Source organism: Castor canadensis, chromosome 12, assembly GCF_047511655.1.
Source record: "Castor canadensis chromosome 12, mCasCan1.hap1v2, whole genome shotgun sequence".
Classification (NCBI taxonomy): Eukaryota; Metazoa; Chordata; class Mammalia; order Rodentia; family Castoridae; genus Castor; species Castor canadensis.
The window spans coordinates 36,526,663-36,549,993 of NC_133397.1; the positions used below are offsets into that span (position 1 = coordinate 36,526,663).

At 43.3% G+C, this 23,331-nt stretch overlaps 1 protein-coding gene and 1 pseudogene across 2 annotated transcripts in view; one reads left to right on the forward strand and one right to left on the reverse strand.

Annotated features, from left to right (window-relative positions):
* Positions 1-22,464, reverse strand: part of Kcng3 (potassium voltage-gated channel modifier subfamily G member 3) — a 58,290-nt gene extending 35,826 nt beyond the window's left edge. Inside the window, exon 1 of one of the 2 annotated variants that reach the window (XM_074049572.1) lies at positions 21,480-22,464. In XM_074049572.1, coding sequence (XP_073905673.1) covers positions 21,480-22,111 — 632 coding nt within the window. In that variant the 5' untranslated portion in view covers positions 22,112-22,464. Of the gene's footprint in view, positions 1-21,446 lie in introns of both variants that reach the window. The other variant, XM_074049571.1, reaches the window with a different exon arrangement.
* LOC109681233 (protein prenyltransferase alpha subunit repeat-containing protein 1 pseudogene) lies at positions 11,770-13,425 on the forward strand (annotated as a pseudogene).
* Positions 22,465-23,331: the final 867 nt, after the last annotated feature.

Sequence of the window (23,331 nt, forward strand, 5' to 3'; positions counted from 1 at the left end):
ACTCACATTGATTTCCTGTGCGTGGGTGTTACCTTCTAGGTTAATTCTTTTTGATCTAACCTTTTCTCTAGTTCCTGGTCCCCTTTTCCTATTGGCCTCAGTTGCTTTAAGGTATCTGCTTTAGTTTCTCTGCGTTAAGGGCAACAAATGCTAGCTAGTTTTTTAGGTGTCTTACCTATCCTCACCCCTTCCTTGTGTGCTCTCGCTTTTATCATGTGCTCATAGTCCAATCCCCTTGTTGTGTTTGCCCTTGATCTAAAGTCCACATATGAGGGAGAACATACGATTTTTGGTCTTTTGGGTCAGGTTAACCTCACTCAGAATGATGTTCTCCAATTCCATCCATTTACCAGCAAATGATAACATTTCGTTCTTCTTCATGGCTGCATAAAATTCCATTGTGTATAGATACCACATTTTCTTAATCCATTTGTCAGTGCTGGGGCATCTTGGCTGTTTCCATAACTTGGCTATTGTGAATAGTGCCGCAATAAACATGGGTGTGCAGGTGCCTCTGGAGTAACCTGTGTCCAGTTTTTTGGGTATATCCCCAAGAGTGGTATTGCTGGATCAAATGGTAGATCGATGTCCAGCTTTTTAAGTAGCCTCCAAATTTTTTTCCAGAGTGGTTGTACTAGTCTACATTCCCACCAACAGTGTAAGAGGGTTCCTTTTTCCCCGCATCCTCGCCAACACCTGTTGGTGGTGGTGTTGCTGATGATGGCTATTCTAACAGGGGTGAGGTGGAATCTTAGTGTGGTTTTAATTTGCATTTCCTTTATTGCTAGAGATGGGGAGCATTTTTTCATGTGTTTTCTAGCCATTTGAATTTCTTCTTTTGAGAAAGTTCTGTTTAGTTCACTTGCCCATTTCTTTATTGGTTCATTAGTTTTGGGAGAATTTAGTTTTTTAAGTTCCCTGTATATTCTGGTTATCAGTCCTTTGTCTGATGTATAGCTGGCAAATATTTTCTCCTACTCTGTAGGTGTTCTCTTCAGTTTAGAGACCATTTCTTTTGATGAACAGAAGCTTTTTAGTTTTATGAGGTCACATTTATCTATGCTATCTCTTAGTTGCTGTGCTGCTGGGGTTCCATTGAGAAAGTTCTTACCTATACCTACTAACTCCAGAGTATTTCCTACTCTTTCTTGTATCAACTTAAGAGTTTGGGGTCTGATATTAAGATCCTTGATCCATTTTGAGTTAATCTTGGTATAGGGTGATATACATGGATCTAGTTTCAGTTTTTTGCAGACTGCTAACCAGTTTTCCCAGCAGTTTTTGTTGAAGAGGCTGCTATTTCTCCATCGTATATTTTTAGCTCCTTTGTCAAAGATAAGTTGGTTATAGTTGTGTGGCTTCATATTTGGGTCCTCTATTCTGTTCCACTGGTCTTCATGTCTGTTTTTGTGCCAGTACCATGCTGTTTTTATTGTTATTGTTTTGTAACACAGTTTGAAGTCAGGTATTGTGATACCTCCTGCATTGTTCTTTTGACTGAGTATTGCCTTGGCTATTCGTGGCCTCTTGTGTTTCCATATAAATTTCACGGTAGATTTTTCGATCTCTTTAATGAATGTCATTGGAATTTTGATGGGAATTGCATTAAACATGTAGATTACTTTGGGGAGTATCAACATTTTTACTATGTTGATTCTACCAATCCATGAGCATGGGAGATCTCTCCACTTTCTATAGTCTTCCTCAATCTCTTTCTTCAGAAGTGTATAGTTTTCTTGTAGAGGTCTTTCACATCTTTTGTTAGGTTTACACCTAGGTATTTGATTTTTTTTGAGGCTATTGTAAATGGAATTGTTTTCATACATTCTTTTTCAGTTTGCTCATAAAACAAGACATTATGCTGATCGAAAGAAGCCAGACATGATCCAAGCACTGGAGAGGCAGAGGCAGGAGGATCAAGCTAGAGAGGCTAGCCTGGGCTACATATGTAATAAGATCCTGTCAAAAGGAAAGAAAGCAAGAAAAGAAGGAAGGAAGGAAGGAACGAACGAAGGAATGAAGGAATGAAGGAAGGGATGAAGGAAGGAAGGAGGTAAGGAAGAAAAAAAAAATAGGCAGAAGCCAAACATGAACTTTGACAGGACTGTCCTGTCAAATACTGGAAAATGCAAAACTAATCTATAGTGACAGAAACCAGTGGCCACCTAGAGCAATGAGGCAACACTGGGATGAAGGAAGAGATCTATAACCTGAATGGAATGGTAATCACACAGATATATACATTTGTCAAATATCACCAAACTGTACACTTAAAAATATTAATTGTATCAACAAGACTGCTCTAAAAATAAAAATTAAAACACCAGGTTCTGGTGGCCCATGCCTGGAATTCTAACTACTCAGGTGGCAGAGATCAGATGGATCACAACAGTTCAAAGCCAGCCCGAGCAAACAGTTCATGAGACCCTATCTCAAAAGCCCAACACAAAAAAGGGTTGGTGCAGTGGCTCAAGAGGTAGAGCACCTGGCTAGCAAAGCATGAGGCCCTGAGTTCAAACCCCAGTACTGCCAAAAATAAACAAGATACTATTTCATACCGCTGAATCAGCAAAATTTTAAATTCTGATGAGCAGAAATGGCTAGGACACTGCGCAGTGAGACTTACTGCCTTCTGGGAAGGGTATACATCAGTACACTGAACAGCAACTTTGCAGCATCTAGGAAAAAGGTGCACACCTTTCTGCATCACAGCTACAGCCCTGGGAAAACCATTCACCGCAGTACCACATAATAGCAAAATGTCTCCAGACAGGACAAATAAATCAAGGCCTACCATTCACAGTTAAAACGAAAGGACTACAGCTATGGAAATCAACATCAGAACATGAAGCTGAGCTGAGAGGGCAAGCTGCAGGTGCACTGACAACTCACTTAGAGGAATGGTTACAAGTGTGCCAGACAGCAACGTACGGCATGAAAAGATACACTGATAGCTTGGGTGTGCCCAAAGGCCCATGTGCTAACAGCTTGGTTCTCAGCGTGGCACTATTGGGAGGGGGTGGAAACTTTTCTCTTGGTCACTGAGGACGTGACCTCAAAGAGGATAGCACGACCCCAGTCCCTTCTTCTTCTTTACTTTCCAGCCAAGAGGTAAGCAGTTGTGCTCCTCCCATGATGCACTGTCTCACCACAGGCCCAAAAGAACCAGGGCCAACAAGTCATGGACTGGAACCTCCCACCCTGGGAGCCTTTTCTCTTTGTAAGTTGAACATCTCAGGTATTTACTATAGTATAGTAATGGAAAGCTGGCTAACACAAACCTACATGTACATACAAGTATGTGTTACATGTGTTTTTAAAGCATGGAAATAATAACATCAAAGCTGGGAGATGCCAATTTCCGTGGCACTATGGACTGCCACAGTATTTTTATGTTTTATTTCTTCTGTTGGATGGCAGGTACACAGGTGTTCATTGTTCTACAATCTGTACTTTCTTTATATGCCTGAAAAAGTTTATAATGACTTTTATGCATAATTTCCTCCTCTACCTCTGTAAAGCATGTGTTTCTTTTATTTCACAGATTGATTTGTTCTGCTGCTTAAATTTTTGGTAGTTGTATTCAAAGAAAACACATTTTGATTGGCATAAGAAAGTCTTCAGTTTTTTAAGATGCTTCAATTTTGCCTTATTTTCAAGTCTTTTCATTTAGGAGAAGTTCCTCAGAACATTTGCACTAATGGCTTCATACCAACATTTAAGTAAATTATACAGGTTAATTGAGAAATAGAGACAATTTGTTTTTAAAGCCCATTGTATACCAGACGGTTTGCTAGTGAAATTTAATTTTTATCTTTCTAGGGACTGAAAAAGCTCTTCTCTGTTTATATGGCTCTTAAATGACATATATAACAATAACTATCAATTAAATTCAATTTGGTCCTTAATTTGGTTCTTGAGATGTGATTCAAAATTTCCCACACATCATTTTTATACAACCAAAGACAGAGAGAGTTGCCTTGCACAGAAAACAGTGGAGCTTCAGCCGAGCCCTTGAGCTCCAAGGTCTCACACTACCTGACTTTCCTGTCACCTCCCCTGAGTCAGAGATACTAATTACCATGGAGGGTTTTGGAAAAAACAAGTCAACTCATGTCGTTGCTGCTTTATTTACTTCACTCACTCCATCACACACACAAGGAATTACACATGGTGTAAAGGTGCTCACAGGTGACAGCAGTCAAAAATGGGATGTCTGTCTTTCTTCAAAATGGATTGTTCCATATCACATAGCCAGATCCTCAGTGATGGCCAGGAAAGTGCATCACGAGGAGATGAATAAAGGAGGTAGATAAAACCCTGTTGTGATCTCCTGTGAAGAGGAATTGGATAAAAGCCAAAAGCCTGATGTTGTCTTCCAGGTTTTTCAGTATTTCATAAGATTTAATTTTGGGGGGGAGGGGGAGGGGCTGGTAAGGGGTTGAACTTAGGGTCTCATACTTGCATGGCTTCCACTTGAGCCATGTCCCAGCCCTTTTTGCTTTAGTTATCTTTCAGGTAACATCTTGAGGTTTTGCTGAGGGCAGGCCTCAGACTGTGACACTCCTATCTACAGTCTCCTGTGTGGCTGGAATTACAGTTGCATGCTACTATGTCCCCCTTATTTTTTGAGATGGGGTCTCACTAGCTTTGCCCAGGCTGGCTTCAAACCACAATCCTCCGGATCTCTACCTCCTAAGGAGCTGAGATTATAGGTATAAACCACCTTTACTGGCCCTTACCTAGGATTTAGATGCCTCCTTGGCACACTGTCTCTATACTTAGAGCAAGAGTTACTTACCATGTCACTAAGCTACAACTCCAGCCCCAAATTTAAAGAAATTTTGAAAGAAAACATGGAATTTAATGATCTATCTGCTGTCAAACCAATTTCATTCTTCAACTGTGTTAAAAACAAAGAACTGACAATCATCTAACTTGCAAAAGGATTTGTTGCCCATCATTACAGTAATTCACTTTCTCACTTTCTAGAAAGTACTTGAATAAAAACTACTTAAGCTATCCTGGCATGGGTGGCTCATGCCTGTAATACTACCTACTTGGGAGGCTGAAATTAGAAAGATCTTGGTTTGAGACCAGCCCTGACAAACAATTTGGGAGACCCCCCCATCTCCAAAATAACCAGAACAGAAGGCCCTAGGTTCTATCTCCGCACCACCAAAAAAAAAAAAAAAAAAAGAAAAGAAACCCAGAGCAAAATGAACTGGAAGTATAGCTCAAGCAGTAGAGCTAAACACACTAGCTTATGCTTCTGCTTAAAGGCACCAGTTCCAAATGTGATAATATTAGAAAGGAGTGAGGTATTAAGATATTTCAATGCATCTTTGTTGATATATTTTTATTAAATATTTATATCTTACATACTGTAAATTTTTTATTAAACCCTTCCAAATACACACCAAGTTCATAAATATCCACCAATTTTAGACTTTCTTTTTTTTTTTTTTATTGTTTTTTTGAGGCAGTGTCTTGCTATGTAGGCCAAGATAGCTTGGAACTCACTATGTGGCCACAATCCTCCTGCCTCTGCTGTCCAAGTGCTGGGATCTACAGGTATATAGCACTATGCCTGGCTTAGACAGCTTCTCTTGAGGAATAGACAGATTTATTTTTTCAACTTGAATAATTTGTAAATATACATTTCCCTAGGGTGATTTCACTTTTAAATTGTAGGGCTGGGCTGTCTCTCAGTGGCACAGCACTTGCTAGTATGATGCACAATCCCTGAGTCTGAGGGAAGGATGAGGCAGAGGGAGAGAGGGAAGGAGAAAGAAAGGACATTTTGTGCTATCTCCTGCATTGACATCCCGTAGGTTTTTACACTGAGACAATGCACCTTACTAAGAGTCAGAATGGCTGAACAGAGTGCTTTTTGTTTATAAAATGAGAGAAGGGATTGTAAAAGGATAACACCAAATGTTTGCCATGGCATGTTTCTGGAAGACAGGTTTTATGTGTCCTTTAAAACTGTGATTCTCAACATTTTGGTCCCAGGAAAATTTTGTTTTATGTAAGATACCTATTAATACTTAACATATTAGATTTTAAGGTAGGAATTTTAAAAATATTTGTTAATTTATTTAAAACATTTATCAATAATCATTTATAATAATAAAATTTATCAATAATCTTTTTTATGAAAAATAACAACATTTTCCAAAAACTGAAAAAAGGGTGAGAAAAGTGATGATGCTTTCAAATCCCATTGTCTAGCTTAATACAGAATGGATGAATTCTCCTGCTTCAATTTGTTTTACTATGTTGCTTGGAAATCTATGAAGAGACTTTAGCCTTATGGAAATGTATAGACAAAAAAAGTGTATTACAATAGCCTTTTCAGGTAATTGTGGACAGTCTTTGATACTATGCAAAACTCAAATAAAAAGTGATTAAGTTTCTCAATGCGTATACTTTAAAGTGACAGAGGCCAACAGGAGAAGGGAAAGGATTCTTCCAACAGGAGAAGAGAAAAGGTTAGTTCAAGAAGAATTAATCTAGAAGGTAACACACATGTACAGGAAATCAATGAGAGTCAACTCCCTGTATAGCTATCCCTATCTCAACTAGCAAAAACCCTTGTTCCTTCCTATTATTGCTTATACTCTCTCTTCAACAAAATTAGAAATAAGGGCAAAATAGCTTCTGCCAGGTAGCAAAGGGTTAGGGGGGACAGGGAGGGGGCGGGGGGGAAGGGAGGGGGAGAGGGGAAGGGGGGAGAAATGACCCAAACATTGTATGCACATATGAATGAAAGAAATAAAAAAGTGATAAAGTTTCTCAAAGGCTAGGTGCAATGTGGAACTGTATTGCTGAACTTCTTGAGATATTACATTGAAACCCTTGCTCCCTCTGACATTGGGGATGGATTTTCTGCCCATGCAAGGTTTTGAAACATCTTGTGTGGGTCATGTAGGATATATTGATTCACTGAGTTACACAGCTCTTCCAAATGGTGACACATTTCCCCACAGCATTCATGCCAAGCATGTGCTCTACCTACATCCTCAACCCCTCATTCTATATTCTAAAAATTACTTTTATTTATTTAGAGGCATTCCAGTCTTACTATGTTATCTCTGACTGACCTCAAACTTGCAATCCTCCTCCCTCAGCCTCCCAAATCCTGGGAGGTCTTGGCTGGCTTCAAACTTGCAATCCTCCTGCCTCAGCCTCCCAAATCCTGGGATTACAGACAGGTTCACCATGCCCAGCAAGTTTTCTGAGTTTATAATTTTACTTGCAAGACTGAATTTTCATCACTAGCAACAAATACTCTCCATATTTTCCTTGAATGATTTCCCTTGTTCACTTTTGAGAAAATGCCTGCTCTACCTGAATATAATAAGTCTTCCTTACAATAAGAGTGAGGTTTTGTGAAAAAGGCTGCCAGTCCGGCTCACAACTCATCTAATAGCACAAGTGCTTTTGCTTGAGGCAGTCACAGTATTTCCATATGGGCAGAAGGGTTTTCTACAACTTCCCATTTTATGACACAAATTATTAAAAATATATAATATATACTGGGGCTAATGTTATAGCTCAGAGGTAGAGCACATGATCAGCACTGCAAGCCCCTGAGTTCAATCTCCACCACTGCCCAAAATTTCTAGTAAAAAATACAAAACATAAGCTGGGTACCAGTGGCTCACACCAGTAATCCTAGCTACTCAGGAGGCAAAGATCAGGAGGATCCCAGTTTGAAGCTGGCCCAAAGGAATAATTCATGAGACACTATGTTGAAAAACCCTTCACAAAAGTAGGGCTAATGGACTGGCTCAACGTGAAGGCCCTGAGTTCAAGCCCCACTACCGCAAAAAAAAAAAAAAAAATTAATAATTTTGACAAAGCACTGTTTTGTTAGGACATCCTTTGGTGAAACTTTTTTAAACTATGAGTCCATGGTGGACTATGGACAGCATCCAGTCCCTGTGCCTGGCACTGGGAATGCAGTATAAACTAAAGTGAGGCTACTGGAGAAGATCTTCTGCAGCACCGTCGGTTGCATTAGCTCTGCCCAGCACCTGTTCTCACTTGCACCGTGGCACCACCTCCCCAGCTCATCATCAATGGCCCTCGGGTTCCTCTTCCCCCTGAAAAGACACTAGGTGGGATGAGGTTGTGTCCTCGTTATGCCATAGGCACACCTGGGGAAGTACCAGTACACACAGCTCACTTCTCTTTTTAAATGTACTTCCTCTTCCATCATAGAATGATGAAACTTCCAACAGGCTACTAAAATGGGTCTCTGACTTACCAGGCCCTACCTCATGAACCAAAACTGACCAGTTTTGATTACTCATCCCCTCTCCATCCACCACCAGCACTTACCACAACTCAGAGTACCGGATGGCTGAACTAAAGGTGCTTTCTCTAACAGTGATGCACAGAGCACATTACTTACTGAAACCTAGAAGAACCCTGCACCTCACAGTCAGCTCCAAGCAAAAAGCCTGGTGGAATTCCAAGGTGGAATTCAGGCATGAATCTCATCACAGAAGAGTGCCAGACATAGGAAATCCGAAATTAGTAAGATAGCTCCCAGCTTATAAGTACTTGATTTCCCATACTAAGCATAAATATAAATAAAAGCCTTTGCTCTAACCAGAATGACAACTGCACAATAAGTTCTGATTAGGTGGAAAGAGAACAACTTGTGAATCAGGAGGGGCCTCAGCGGGCAACATTTGGCATCAGGCTGGCTAGAAGACAGAATCAGTCACCCCAATCCTTGCAGCCACCCAATAAAGCAATACTACTGTTATCCCTACTTTTTAAATTTTTATTTTTTCAGAATTGGGACAGAGTTTCAATAAATTGCCTGGGCTAGCCTTGGACTTGCGATCATCCTGACTCTGCCTCTCAGTATTATCCTTTTACAGACGAGACAACTCAGACCCAGAGGAGGAATATGCTTGAGGACACATAACTAGACAGTGGCAGAATAAAGTATGAGTCTGGGCCTGGGCAATAGAAAACCAGGGTTGGCAAACAACTGTAACTAGCCAAGTAGTAAAAATTTTAGGCTTTTGAGGACCACAAATCTTCTATTCCCACGACTCAATTCTGCCAAAGTAGTGAGAAAGCTGCCATTGACAACAATATATATAAAAGAGTCAGCATGGCTGTGCTCCAATAAAACTTTATTTATGGACAATAAAATCTGAATCTATAAAATTTTATTTATGTGCTTTGAAATTTGAATGTCATAAGTCAGGAGATATTATTCTTTTGATTTTTTTTCAACACTTTAAAATGCAACTTTTTTTTTTTTGCAATATTGGGGTTTGAACTCATAGCCTACACCTTGAGTATTCTGCCAGCCCTATTTTTTTTTGTGATGGGATTTTCCAAAATAGGGTCTCATGAACTATTTGCCTGGGCTGGTTTCAAAATGCAATCCTCCTGATCTCTGCCTCCTGAGAAGCTAGGATTACAGGCATGAACCATCGGGGCTTGGCAAAATGCAACCATTCTTAGCTTGGGGTCTAGACAAGAGAACAGGAAGCAGCCTAGGTTCATGCACAGGCCACACAGCCTGCCCATTCCTCCCCGCTGCTCCTGCAACAGAAGGTATAGGGACTAATAGAGACCCTCGTTGTACCACGGCATCAGAGGTAAACTTGGCTGATTACAGTATCTCCACCTAGAAAACAGAAAAGGAAACCCAGCCATCAGGGCTTGGACCAACATGGCCTTCTGCTGCCTGGACCCAGGACTCAGAACAGTCCTCTATGTAAAGTCCTCAGGGTGAGCCCAGATCCCAGAGGCACCAGCCGAGAACTCACTCAGCTAAGAGCAGGCCTGAGCCCACACCCAGGCCAAGAGCAGCTTTTTTGGTTTTTTTTTGTTGTTTTTTTTTTCATTTTTCTTTTATTATTCATATGTGCATACAAGGCTTGGTTCATTTCTCCCCCCTGCCCCCACCCCCTCCCTTACCACCCGCTCCGCAACCTCCTGCTCCCCCCCCTCAATACCCAGCAGAAACTATTTTGCCCTTATCTCTAATTTTGTTGTAAGCTTTTTTGTTGTTGTTTTTCTTTTCTTTTTTTTTCGGGGGGGGGGGAAGCTGGGTATTGAACTCACGGCCTCACACATGCTAGGCAAGTACTTTACCCCTGAGCCACATCCCCAGCCCCTAAAGTGAGCTTTTAGAATTAAGTCAAATTATGGTATGTTTTCTGCTCAAAACCCACATTCAGATGTAAATTCAAAGTTCTTACCATTTTCTCTTTTAAAAAAGAAGATGGGCTGGACACAATGGTTTAGGTCTATAATCCCAGCTACCCAGGAGTCAAGGTTGAAGGATGGCAATTCAAGGTCAGCCTGAACAAAACATTAGCAGGATCTTCACCTCAACAAACAAGCCAGGTTTAGTGGTACATGCCTAGAATATTCCAACTACGTGAAAGGTACAGGTAGGAGGATCATGGTCTGAATACGGCCCCTAGAGGTGCAAGACCCTATCTGAAAAATAGCTAAAGCAAAAAGGTCTGGAGGCATAGGTCAAATGGTAGAGCACTTGCCTGGCAAGCATGAGACCCAGAGTTCAAGTCCCAGTCCTGTCCAAAAAAAGGAGGCGGAGGGAGAAGAAATAAAAGAGGGAGAAAGAGAAAAGGGGATAGGGATATAGCTAAGAGGTAGAGAGCTTCCCTATCTATATAAGACCCTGGGTTTGAGCCTCAGCACTGTAATAATTAATTAATTTAAAAGGCTTGAGGTGTAGCTCAGTGGCAGAGCACTTGCCTAGCATGTGTGAGGCCAAAAAAATCCAAAAGTTTAATTTTTTTAGTTGGTGCATCTGTAGGGCTTTTCATGATCACATGCCCCCACCTTCCCCTCCAATTCTCCCACAGCTCCTGCCTCACTCCACTTTGCTACTGTAGCTCAAATGGACTAAAAGACACACATGCCTCAGGGCTCTGCACTTTCTATTCTCTCTGCTTAGAACTCTCTGGTCGCAACACCTTCATGCCACCACCAGTACCCTTCAGGTCCTTATTCAGACACTGTCTCCATCAGCCTTTCCTGACAGTGGTATACACTTACCCTATAAGCTTCTCACTTTGCTGAGTTTCCTCACAGCCCCTCTCAGCTGTTACAGATTTATACGATGGATGGTCTTGCAAGGACACTCCCCATTTTGTACCCTTAGCTCCTACAACAGTTCCAAATACAACCAATGCTCAATAAATGTTGAATTTAATGAATAAATGAATGTGGAGCCAGAAAAACAACCTGTGATTCATTTTTCAAAATATAACCTGATTTGGGTTGAAGACAACTTATAAACACCAATCCTTCTAGCAAAAAGGAAAACACAAACCAGGCAGAGTGGTGCATGCCTATAATCCTAGCACTTGGAAGGCTGAAGCAGGAGAATCTTGAGTTCCAGGCTAGTGCAGGTTACATCGTGAGAGCCTAGATCAAAAAAACAAAGTAATTTTTTTAAAAAGTGCCATTATATTTACACAGTGCTTTCACATGCATTGTTCATTTAACATATGTATGGTGTGACTACCCATTGTGCAAAGATATATATTGTGAAGCATAAAATTTCTGTTCTCAAAGAATTTCTAGCTGGGCACGGTGGCTCATGCCTGTAATTTCAGCTTCTTGGTAGGCAGAGATCAGGAGGATCATGGTTTGAGGCCAGCCTGGGCAAAAAGCTAAAGACCCCCATTTCAACCAGAGGGATCTCTGGGGGGGTCCCTTGTTGGCAGCTTGAGGTATACCCAAGAGACAGCCAACATGGCCCAGATGAACAAGGAGATGGTGGTGCTGATGCAGAGGGAGTTAAGAGACCTCACCAATGCCTTCAGAAGGAAACTGCACAAGATAAAACTGGCCTGATTCCATGTCCTGAAGTAAGGCATAACCAGAGTCTCACAGTCCTGACTGAAAACAAACCTGTGTAGAAAGTATGGTGTGTAGAGTTCTTTTTACCCTACGTCTACAACACACTCTTTTTGTACAAAACAAGAAAGCAATGGCTGAACAAAGATGAATAAATAGATGTCACATGCACCCTGCTTCTTCCAAACCCAGACCTTACCACTGCAAGGAATGGGAGGAGAAGCTGATCCTTTCTGACACTTTAAATCCAGTTAAGGACTTACATCTGGGAAAATGCACTAAATTTCCAGAGTTCAGAAACATGGATTCACAGGTGATGGATCAACTGTGATGGATCTGTGATGGAACCATGATGGATCAACGAATTTAGGAAACTTCCTTTGCATCCAAAGAAAACTTGGGAACAATTCCCACAGAGGACATAGTGAAGAAGAGATGGCAGTCTGTAGTGAAGCAGCAAGAAGAGAGCTAAGCAACTATTATGCCTGGTCCTATCTCATCTGGGTTTTACAACATCTGGACAACCTAGATGTCAAGACTCTTCTTGGCTGGGCAATAGTGGCTCACACCTGTAATCCTAGGCTCCTTAGGAGGCACAGATCAGAAGGATCACAGTTTGAGGACAGCCTGGGCAAAAAGTGAGACCCCCCCCATCTCAAAAATACTCAACACAAAAAAAAGGCTGGTGATGTGGCTCAAGTGGTAGAGTGCCTGCCTTAGCAAGTGTAAGGCCCTGTGTTCAAACCTTAGTGTGCAAAAAAATAAAAAAGATTCTTCTTGATAAACTATCTTTTTTATTTTATTTTATTTTATTTTTCGTGGGCCTGGGGCTTGAACTCAGGGCTTCATACTTGCAAAGCAGGCACTCTTATCATGTGAGCTACACCTCCAAGTCCATTTTAACTCTGGTTATTTTGGAGATGGGGTCTCATGAACTTATTTGCCTGGGCTGGCCTTGAGACTTGATCCTCCCAATCTCAGCCTCCCAAATAGTTATGATTACAGGCATGAGCCACTAGTACCAGACGGATGAACTATCTTCTGCTAAATATTGTGCATCCATACATGTTTCAGACCACAGTGGATTTCACTACCTCCAGTTTTTGTTAAGTCTTTGATTAGCCAAACTGTGATTTAAAAAAAAAAAAAACACTTCTGTATTAGAGCAAAACTCTTTGTGAAGTGAGCCAACCCTCATTCTTCCAAAAGATGAAGAAGCAAATAGCTTCAAAAAAAGAACCAAAGATAAATCCTCCCCATCTTCTAAAAGAAGTAGAAGTCAGCACAGATCTTACTGATTCCTACCTAGGACATGAAACCCTTTGGTGTCATACACCCCTAACCATTTAAGGAAGTGGATGGACTGAATGACTCTATCAAGCAAAGCTATTCCTAGGAATAGCTTGCCTAAAGCAGACCCCAGCTCCAAACTCCTTAGGCCTAAAAACAGAACACAGGTTCACTGATCAAATATTACCCACTTGTCAGAATGTAAAGCAAGCCAGGTATGCCAATGCATAGCAGAAATGGATGGTCACTTCGAGGCAATGAAAGAAGTAGACTAATCCTATAAGGTTCCCAATAGTGTAGTATTGTCTTCCTTTCTTGTTGGCATAGTTGCATAAACCTATGTTTAAAAGTACATAGGAAATGTTTTATTTATTTTGTTAAGAACTGACATTCATGTGGGGATAAAATAATTGTATAGTTCCTTCCTGCTAAACGGTCTTAAAAGTTTTTTCTTTTTAGTTTCTCATCTTTTATATTTCTATATGTTTGGCTTCTCATTTGGTTCTTCTAAAATTGTTTCACACATGTACCTCCACCCACTTCAGTTCAGTTGCTGCAAAGATAATTTTTTTTAAAAATTCAAAATTTACATAGCAGTTCAGCTTAAGAACATTAATGGAAATGTAAGAGGACACTATCTCATTGTTCTGAGAATCAAATGGCTAGATGTATGGACATCTGAAATTTTAAACTGCTTCTTTTTCTAACATGTTCTCAAGTTATAGACTAAGATAACCAAAGTCAAAGTTATCTGACCGAAGTCAGATTTTTTACATTAAAAAAACCTTTCAATGTAAACCCTTTTTAAAATGGTTATTTAAAAATAACTAAACTAATTTAAGAGTTTATGTACTTGTAGAACTGAAATTTATTTTATTACTAGTTTTGGTAGATTTTTGGTGGGGGAGGGCAATACTGGGTTTGAACTCAGGGCCTCACACTTGCTAGGTGGGCACTCTACCACTTGAGCCACTCTGCCAGCCCTCTTTTGTGTTGGATATTTTCAAGGACTATTTTGCCCTTGGCTGGCTTTGAACCAAGATCCTCCCAATCTCTGCCTCCTGAGTAGTTATGATTATAGGCGTGAGCAACCAGCACCCAACTCAATAAGATTGTTTTTTCTCATATTTGGAATAGGCCAAAACAGTCAAGTCAGCCTCAGAAAAACTTTTTTCAAAAATAAATAAAATAAAATAAGAAGCTCGACAGGGAGGTGTATACCTGACATTCCATCTATGCAGGAGACATAGATAGATTGTGGTCCAGGCTAGCCTAGGCAAAAAACAAAACAAAACAAAAAAATCCCAAGACCCTATTTGAAAAATGAACCCCAGTACTGCAAAAAAAAAAAAAAAAAAACTTCTTGACTTAAAAAGTAGCTAAGATATACAAGCAATCTCGAGTCAAATCAGTCAGCAAAATTTTTATTAAAAATAATTTTTAAAAAATTGAAAATGATTTGCTTATCAAAAGGAAGGGAAAAAACACTTTGGCTAGAAATATGACATTGACAAAACAAAGTTTCCACAAATTTCTAAAATTGGCAGCAGGTAGAAAAACCCTGTACACATTTAAAAGAAACAGTCACTGTGAAGGAGCAGGATTTAACCGAGGCTCTGGGTGTGTTCAATCTTATCAGAGATCTATTAATTACCGACTTCTGAAAATAACCATCTTATCTGCAGAGTGAAAGCACTGAGATTTTTCATCTTTCAAATACTGCTTTTTATTTTTAACTTACTTCAAAACCTGTTGGATTTATGTAATTTTGAACCATTGCAAAAGGCAATGGAAATAATACAATTGATTTTAAAATTTCTATCACCTAGTGCTACATTGTGATTATTTAAATGTTCTTGACTTAGTCTTCAGGTAACACTAGAAGCTTAAACATTTTTACATCTCCTCAAATTCTCACCGCAACATAAAGTAACTCAAATTAAGGATCAAAATTCCCACCGAAAGCAACTTTTAGGAAGAATTTCTAAAGAACAGATGAAAATTACCCCCAAGACTTTGCTTGCTGAAGAGATTAAAAACTCAAGACAATGCTTCTGCTGAGACTGACTGAGGGAACAGAAGCCACAGGCAAAAGGGACCAGAAAATAAAACGGACTACTTTATATCTGACCTGTCTTTCAGAAGTCAGAACTTGTCAAAGGCAACTAGTGAAGAATAACTTTTTATAAAACACACAACAATGCTTATTTATCTATTTATTTTTTGAGGCAGCCCAGGCTGGCCTCAGATTCATGAGCCTCCTGCCTCGGCACCCTCAAATACTGGGATTACAGGCCTGCACCCAAATACCCTGCTGATGCTTAGTAATTCTTAAAAATAACTTGTCTGTTAAAGTGCCAAGAAAGAATATTAATGTCCTTTGTAGTGCCAAAAAAATCTCAGATGTTACTGGAAGGCAAATGCATAGAGAATCTATTGTGTCTTACCAATCAAGATAAAACATTAAAAATATTCCCATTCTAAGATTCCTGAGTCCCTCAATTTGTGTATCCAGGGTGGCCGTGAGCGTGTTCACTATGGATCCGTCATGGAGGAGACAGTCTTCTCAATGAGATGGTTTCAGTGGTGCAGTAAGGAAAACAGTCTATAATTCTTTCACCAGCCAGCCCTCTGGGGATCCATCTTTCAGTCTCCTCCTCACAATACCCCAAAATAGGAGGCAGACTCTGTAGAACAGAACTACGTTCATGACTCAGTACATGGGGTCCAAAGCAGACAAGCCAAAGAGACCCCAATGCCTGAAGGCCCCAGCACTGTTCCATTCAGTAACATCTCGTGCTTTCCTAGTCCCATGCTACAGTTTGGATAACTGAAGTCCTTGAAAGGCCCACATGTTAAAGGATTAGTTCCCCAGCCTATGGCACTAATGGGAGGTAGTGGAAACTTTAGTGGCCCTAGTGGAAACAAAGTAGGTCACTGGTGGGGAGGGGTGCCCTTGAACCCTTCCCGGCCCCTTCCTGTTTCTCTCTTTGACTTCCCAGACACCATGAGGTGAGCGTCTTCCCAAGCCACATGTTCCCACCATGATGTACTGTGCTGCCACAGGCCCAAAGCAACAGGACCAGGCAACCACGGACTGAAATCTCTGCAACCTTTCCTTCTTTTAAGCAGATCCTCTCAGGTATTTTATCAATGATGAAAAGTTAATATATCCTGGTAGATGAGCTGTCATAAAAATCTAAAACTGACCTGAATCCAATCACTTCACATCATCTCAACTATTACTCCCCCAGATCCAAAACCCATGTTTTCTTGCTGCCGGTCTTGTAACATCTGCAGTTGACACCTCAGTCCATTCTCTACTCTGTTGTGAGTGGTATTTTGGGGAGTTGGAGAGGGCTAGGGGTAGGGGTGGGACTGGAGTTTGAACTTAGGGATTCATACTTGCAAAGCAGGTGCTCGATCACTTAAACCATACCAGTCCATTTTGCTCTGGTTATTTTTTGGAGATGGGGGTCTCATGAACTATTTCCTCAGGCTGGACTTGAACCTCGATCCTGCTGATCGCAGCCTCCCAAGAAGCTAGAAGCGCAGGGTTAATCCTAACTAGGGGTGCTCAGCATAAGTGGTATTTTTAAATACATCAGGAAGAAAGGGAAGGAGGGAGGGAGGGAAATTTAAAAAAGAAAGAAAACACATCAGAATATATCTTTTTTCTGTTCAAAACCTTTGAAAGGCCTCCATGTAACACTTGGAAGAAAATCCAAACCCTGTCCACAGCACCCATGCTTTGTCTTAGAGGTCCTTGGCTCCCCTCCAACTTCATCTTCCACACACTTTCCCTCACAATAAATTCTAGCCCACAGGGGTCTTCCTTCTGTTCTGCAGACAAACAGCCACCACTGTCTCACAGCCTTTGTATTTGCTGTTTCCTCTGTCCAGAACACCCTTCCCTCCACTTCCCTTGGCTAGCTCTTTCTCACATTCAGGACTCAATCCATGTCATCTTTCACAGTCTGAAATTCTTACATGTTTGTTTACTGAGTTGTCTTTCTCTCCATCCCACTATCATCACTAGCTGCCCAGCTCCATAAGAGTGGGAACTCTGTCTGAGGGAACTCTATACCTATGGTGCCTGGGACAATGACTGCTACAACCACAGGAACTTAACAGATGGTGGGCAATTAGAATTCATGATTGTTTTTTAATCATCATGCCTTTTTTCCCCTCGATAAACAGATATTAAAATTTTAACTACCAGCCAGGCACTGGCGGCTCACGCCTGTAATCCTAGCTATTCAGGAGGCAGAGATCAGGAGGATAGAGGTTTGAAGCCAGCCCAGGCAAATAATTCATGAGATCCTATCTTGAAAAAAACCCTTTACAAAAAAGGTCTGGTGGAGTGGCTCAAGGTGTAGACCCTGAGTTCAAACCCCAGTACCACAAAAAAAAAGTATAGATACCATGTTTTGGGAAGTATCTGCAACTCAAATCAAAAACAAAGGGTTAATTTCCTAATACATTTTTTTCGAATCTTCAAACTAAGAAAGTTCACTGTTTTACCCAAAACAGCTTGTCAAACCATGTAATAGAAAATGTATTTCTAACAGGTTGTATTTTGAAATGTAATATAGACAATACATATTTATTGTGCTAGAATAATCATTTTTAAAGATGCAGTAATAACAAATAATGTAGGATAATTTACCTATCTTTGAGGGCTTTGCATCTAACCTAGCTTAGAAGCTAGGGAGTGTTTATATGTGAAAATAACTACCACGCTCAGAAGGATATTATAGATGCCAAATAAGCAGTTCAAGCAAGCAATCCCTCAAGAAGTTCGGGAGGAGACATCACATCTACTAGGACAGCAATAAAGGCTTCAAATAAGAAACAGAACCCGAGTTGGGCTTGATGAATGATCCAATTTCAGTAGGCTAGAGATTGCATAGTAAGTGACATTGGGTAGCTCAGGAACAAGTGAGCAGGCCCGGCTGGACGAATGGAACCTGCAGGTGGCAGGGAGCACTTCTAGCTCCTAGAAGTCTGTTTAATCAGCCTGGCGCCAGTATCTTCCTGATGCCCTGGAGTAACTCCGATTCTTCCAAGTATGTCATTTATTCTCCATTTTCACAACTACAAAGCAATCCAAGCTTGCATTCCTTCCCTTGGTAAAGATCTCCAACCTCTTTTATTTTTTTTTTTCCCCAGTGCTGGGGATCAAACCCAGGGCACTGCACATGCTCTCTACCACTAAACTACATCCCCAGCCCTTGACTTTTTGAGACAGGGTCTCATTAGGCAGCTTAAGCTGTCCACAAACTCACTATGTAGCTCAGATTGGCTTCAAGCTTGAGATCGTCTTACCTGCCTGCTTCAAACTCTTTCCTGTGTCCAGTTTCCACCCTCTCCAGTCATGATACACACTTACCATGTTTGTTGATTTATATAGGCAACCAACTCAGCCAGAAAGCTACAGATCAGCCAATGGCTAGTCAGTGCTACAAAATAAAACCATTCTCCCTCCTATCTGCTCTCTATCCACCTCTCACTCTGTCAATGGATTCTCACTCACTAAACATAACATACAAGTTTTATATCTATGCCCATACTGATCCTGTTACTAGGAAAAGTCTCCTTATTTTGTTCTCATGCAGGACACACGTGATTGTGCAGGTTGCATAAAATAGTTTATGTAAGTGACACCCCTGCCAGTGTTAGGCAGTGCACAACTAATGCAACCTTCCAAGGATGGCTTGTTTCCATCTCCCCTCAGACCTTGAAGGTTTTCTCAGAGCAATTCAACTCTTTGGAGATCCATTGTGCTTATAAATCAACTTTACAACGACAAGTTAACAATATTTGGGAAACAAAACAGTGCCTTGAACACAACGGATACTCACAAGATGGTTGCAAATCAAGAGTGGCAGGTTGCTGAGCCCAAACCCCACTACTGCTAAGTGGATGAGCACTTGCCTAGCAGGTTATGGTTAATTTGTAAAGTGCATCGAAGGCTAAGAAAGGAATTCTGGCTTTCTTTGGTGGATCCCCGGAACAAATGATCAGAATGATGTTGTAGAAATACTAATTTCAGCCAGGTGTCAGTGGCTCATGCCTATAATCCTAGCTACTCAGGAGGCAGAGATCAGGAGGATCATGGTTCAAAGCCAGCCCAAGCAAATAGCTCGCAAAACCCTATCTTGAAAAAAACCCGTCACAAAAAAGGGCTGGTGGAGTGGCTCAAGGTGTAGGCCCTGAGTTCAAGCCGCAGTACCACCCAAAAAAGAAAGAAAGAAAGAAATACTAATTTCAGCAACCACAAACAGGCAGGGTTTGAGAGACTATATTCAACCAGCCTAGGATCCCTCTCTGTGGAAGGAGGCCTACCAGGCAGGGGCTTCCTCTGTAATGTGCAGCATTCTTAGTCATTCAGTCACTCTTCAGTTTTTATGTGTTTGGGATTACAGATATTGGCTTTCATATCCTTACCCTCATAGAGGGAAGCTGAAAACTGGGCCATTAAGCCAAGAAAAACATGCATTTGCCTGAAATATCTGGGTATCTAGGAAACAGTTCTGACTTGAATAATTATATACATACATAAGATATACACACACAAATTAAGCATTACTCTTATCTCCTTCATTTATTTTGCTGCCTCCCTCTTTTCTATCCCTGTCACTTCCCTTTTTGGTTTCTCCTGTTTCTCTCCCTACAATTATTATTCATCTCTCTCATTACCTTCAAAATGCTTTACATTAAAGCCCTCCAGGCTGCTCTCCCCTTCTCCCAAAACCCCCTCTTCCTAAAAAAAAAAAAAAAAAAATTATTCATGTTTTTCACTGTTTTGGTTTATATACTGGTTTAGCCAACTCCCTCAATATCTGTTCTAATAAGCCAATTCTCATTTCTTTTGCAACTGTAACGTAACTCAAAGCTGCTCTAACCTTCGAAACCTAAGGTTACTAGTGAATCAAGGCAACAGCACTTACATATTTCAGTGCACAAATTAATGTCATCACATTGTTGAAGCACCATGTAATTCTTATCTGTAAATTGGAAACAGTTAGAGCCTAATACACCAAACAAAATGAGTTCTTTCTTTTTGAAGCATATCTCTTGGATTTCATGCCACAGTGGCATATAATAGGCTCCACAATACCAATTTTATTTACTTCTTAGATTCATACAGAAATCTTTACTCCCCACAGGAAGAATTTTATATGGAAGTAATCCACTGCAATTTCAAGGAACATAGCAACATTCCTAACAAACATATCCAGGTCTATCAGGAAAAGATTACAGGGCCCAATCTTGAATTTAAAAAATAAATGGGGAAAGAATTAAAAAGTGAATGAAGGGGGACTTTTAAAGCAGTTATCAAACAAAGGTTTAAAGAGAATATACAATTTGGTTTTTGTGCCCAAAATGGCTGTCTTCTTTGAAAGTCCAACTTTAGTCTGCTTATTCCTCCCACCAAATATGCAAAATAAATTCACTTGTACTAAAAACAGAAAAGTATTATAACCATTAAGAGGTAAGCATAATCTTAGGAAAGATTCAAATATTTTCCTTCCACCCTAATAAAATGGAAATAAAAAATATAAACTACCCAAACACTGTCTCTGAGTACAGCTTCCCGTTTTCTCCTCTCCCAAGGTAATGGGGTTTTTTTCCCTCCCCAGACAGAGACCCTCTGACTGTCACAGTGTAAATCTTTGGCACCAAGTGGTGGACAGGAGCTTTGCTAACTCCATCTTTGGTAGGAAAAGAAAGAAGAAAAGGGCACAGACATCCATTATTCAAAGTCTATCATTAAATTAGCAGTCTCCTTTATAATCTGGCAATTCCATTACAGCACACATTACGCCGGGGGCAGGGTGTGTAGAACGCGGGGGCAGTGCCCAGCAGACATTTCACCAGAATAAGACTACATCTTTTCTACCACCGCTCTCAAACTGCTCTGAGCTCAAGGTTACATTATTGCATACTAACAATGAAAGTTTAGAGAAATCTACTTAGCAGGTTGCCATTTGTTCAGAAGTAAACTTCAAAAATGGGAAGGTTTGTGTATCTCTGTCCACCCCTCCCCAGGTCTGGGAATTTCGCCCTGGAGATGCGCATCTGAGGTACAGGCCAGATCCGGCTTGTGCTGGCAAACTGGGGCGGGGGGTGGGGACCAACGAGTCCCTCACTTGGCGCGCCCGGAGCCTCCCTGGGGCCCCAATCAGCCTGGCAGATAGGACGGAGACGGGACGGACGGACGGGACGGACAGATGCGACAGGACGGACTGGACGGGCAAAGAAGCAGTGCGTCCTACCCGGAGGGCTCCCTCCCAGGGCCGGCGGAGTACCTGCTCCGGTCATCCAGGCTGCGATTGTCGGCGGCCGCAGCGCGCCAGTCGGGCAGCGTGCTGGCGCACAGCACCACCATGGACACGATCACGAACACCACCGATACGGTGGCCAGGATCTGCGCGGCCAGCGACGACGTGGGCTCCTCGAAGGTCCGCCGCATGCGCTCCAGCCAGCGCCTGGAGGGGGCCGCCTCGGCCCCGCCGGTACGCACCTCGTCGCGGCCCAGCGTGCCCGGCTCGTCGGCCGAGTAGAAGGTGTAGGTGTCGGACATTCGGTCGTCGAGGCGGCGCTGGCAGCAGTATTCGAGGTGCGCTCCCTCCAGGCCCCAGTAGATCATCTCGTTGTAGAAGGAGAGCTCGCACATCCGCGGCGCGAACCGCAGCTTGCCGTGTCCACGCACGTACAGCAGGATGAAGCCGAAGGCCTCTGAGTGCCGGTCGAAGAAGTACTCGTTGCGCTCGCGGTCATAGTCGTCGCACACCTCGAGCACGTCGCGCTCCGAGCGGCACCCGTGCAGCCGGCTCACGCGGCGCAGCGGGAAGTCCTTCAGCAGCTCCCGGGACAGCGAGTACCGGGCGCCGCCAACATTCAGCACCACCGAGGCCGCCCCGCTGCGCCCGAAGGTCATGGCTGGCCGCCCCGGGACCCGTCGGGGCCTGCGTGCCTCGGGCAGACGGGGAAGCGCGCCGTCGGGGCCCGCTCTCCCTCGGGGCTCGGCTGCTGCCCTGCACTGCCTTGGCAGCCCCGCGTCGCCTTTAGCGACGCGCCCTCCACGCCGCGGCACCTGCGGGCGGCCGGGGAGTGCCCTCCCGCACTGGCGCTGCGCCCCACTGGCCGCGAGCCAGGCTGTCAGCGCCGCCGCCCCTCTCGCCCGGGGTTTGCCCCTCCGAGGCCAGGGGTGCTCTCTCCAAGGCGGCGGCGCCGACCTCCCGGAGGGGCGCGGGCGCCGAAGGGGAGGCGCCGTGGGAAGGCTTCGGGTCCCCGGCGGCGCTCCCTCCGGCCGCGGCTCAGGCAGCCGCCCCGCCGCCGTCCAGAGGCGAGAAGCAAAGTGAGCGGGCTCGGCGGCAGCGAGGAGCCGGCTCCGCGAGGCGGAGGCGGGGCCTCCCTCGCCGTCCTCCGCTTTGCCAGCCGGCCTCGCGCGCTCACCTCCCTCCGCGCGCCCTCCCCTGTCCGCTCGCCCGCCCGCACCTCCCGGGCTCGCTCGGGCTGGGATTCCCCGGCGCCCCGCCCTGGACCTCGGGCTCCCCGCCTCGTGACGCCGTGCGCTCCCGCCTGCAGTGGCCGGGAGGGGTCCGCAGGGCGGGGACGCTAGGAGGGGAGCCATGGCCCGCCCGGCCCATCGGGATGACTTGGGCAGACCCCAAGGGCCCTTTGAACAATCCCCGAAGGGTAGCGAGAGAGGGTCAGGAGGGGGTGCAGAGGTGACGACGGGAGTGAGGGATTGGGGGAGGGGGGAAGCAGACGGCGTTTGGAGAGCTTTTTTCCAGAAACTGTCCGGAACGCAGGTCGGCTTCTGCAACCCAAAGGATTTCTCAATAGAAGACACCCCAGCCGCCGTTTTTCCTGCCGACTTTGCGCTTTTTCTCCCCGCGCAGGGCGACCCACGTGCGGTGCGCTCCGAAGGCGGCAGTCTCCCAACCCCCCGCCCTCCTGCACCTCCCCGGCCTCCGCTTTCCCGAGCCCCAGTCCAGAAAAGGCGCCTACGTGTAGACCGCTTGGACCCTCTTGTGACGCCTCCCATGGAGTGGGATGGAAGACTGGAGAGAATCGCCTTTTCACTGGCAAAACCAGAATTTTTCGTTGCTTTCGTCGGCATCCTCCTTTTCATAATGTGTCGATTTCCCCCGT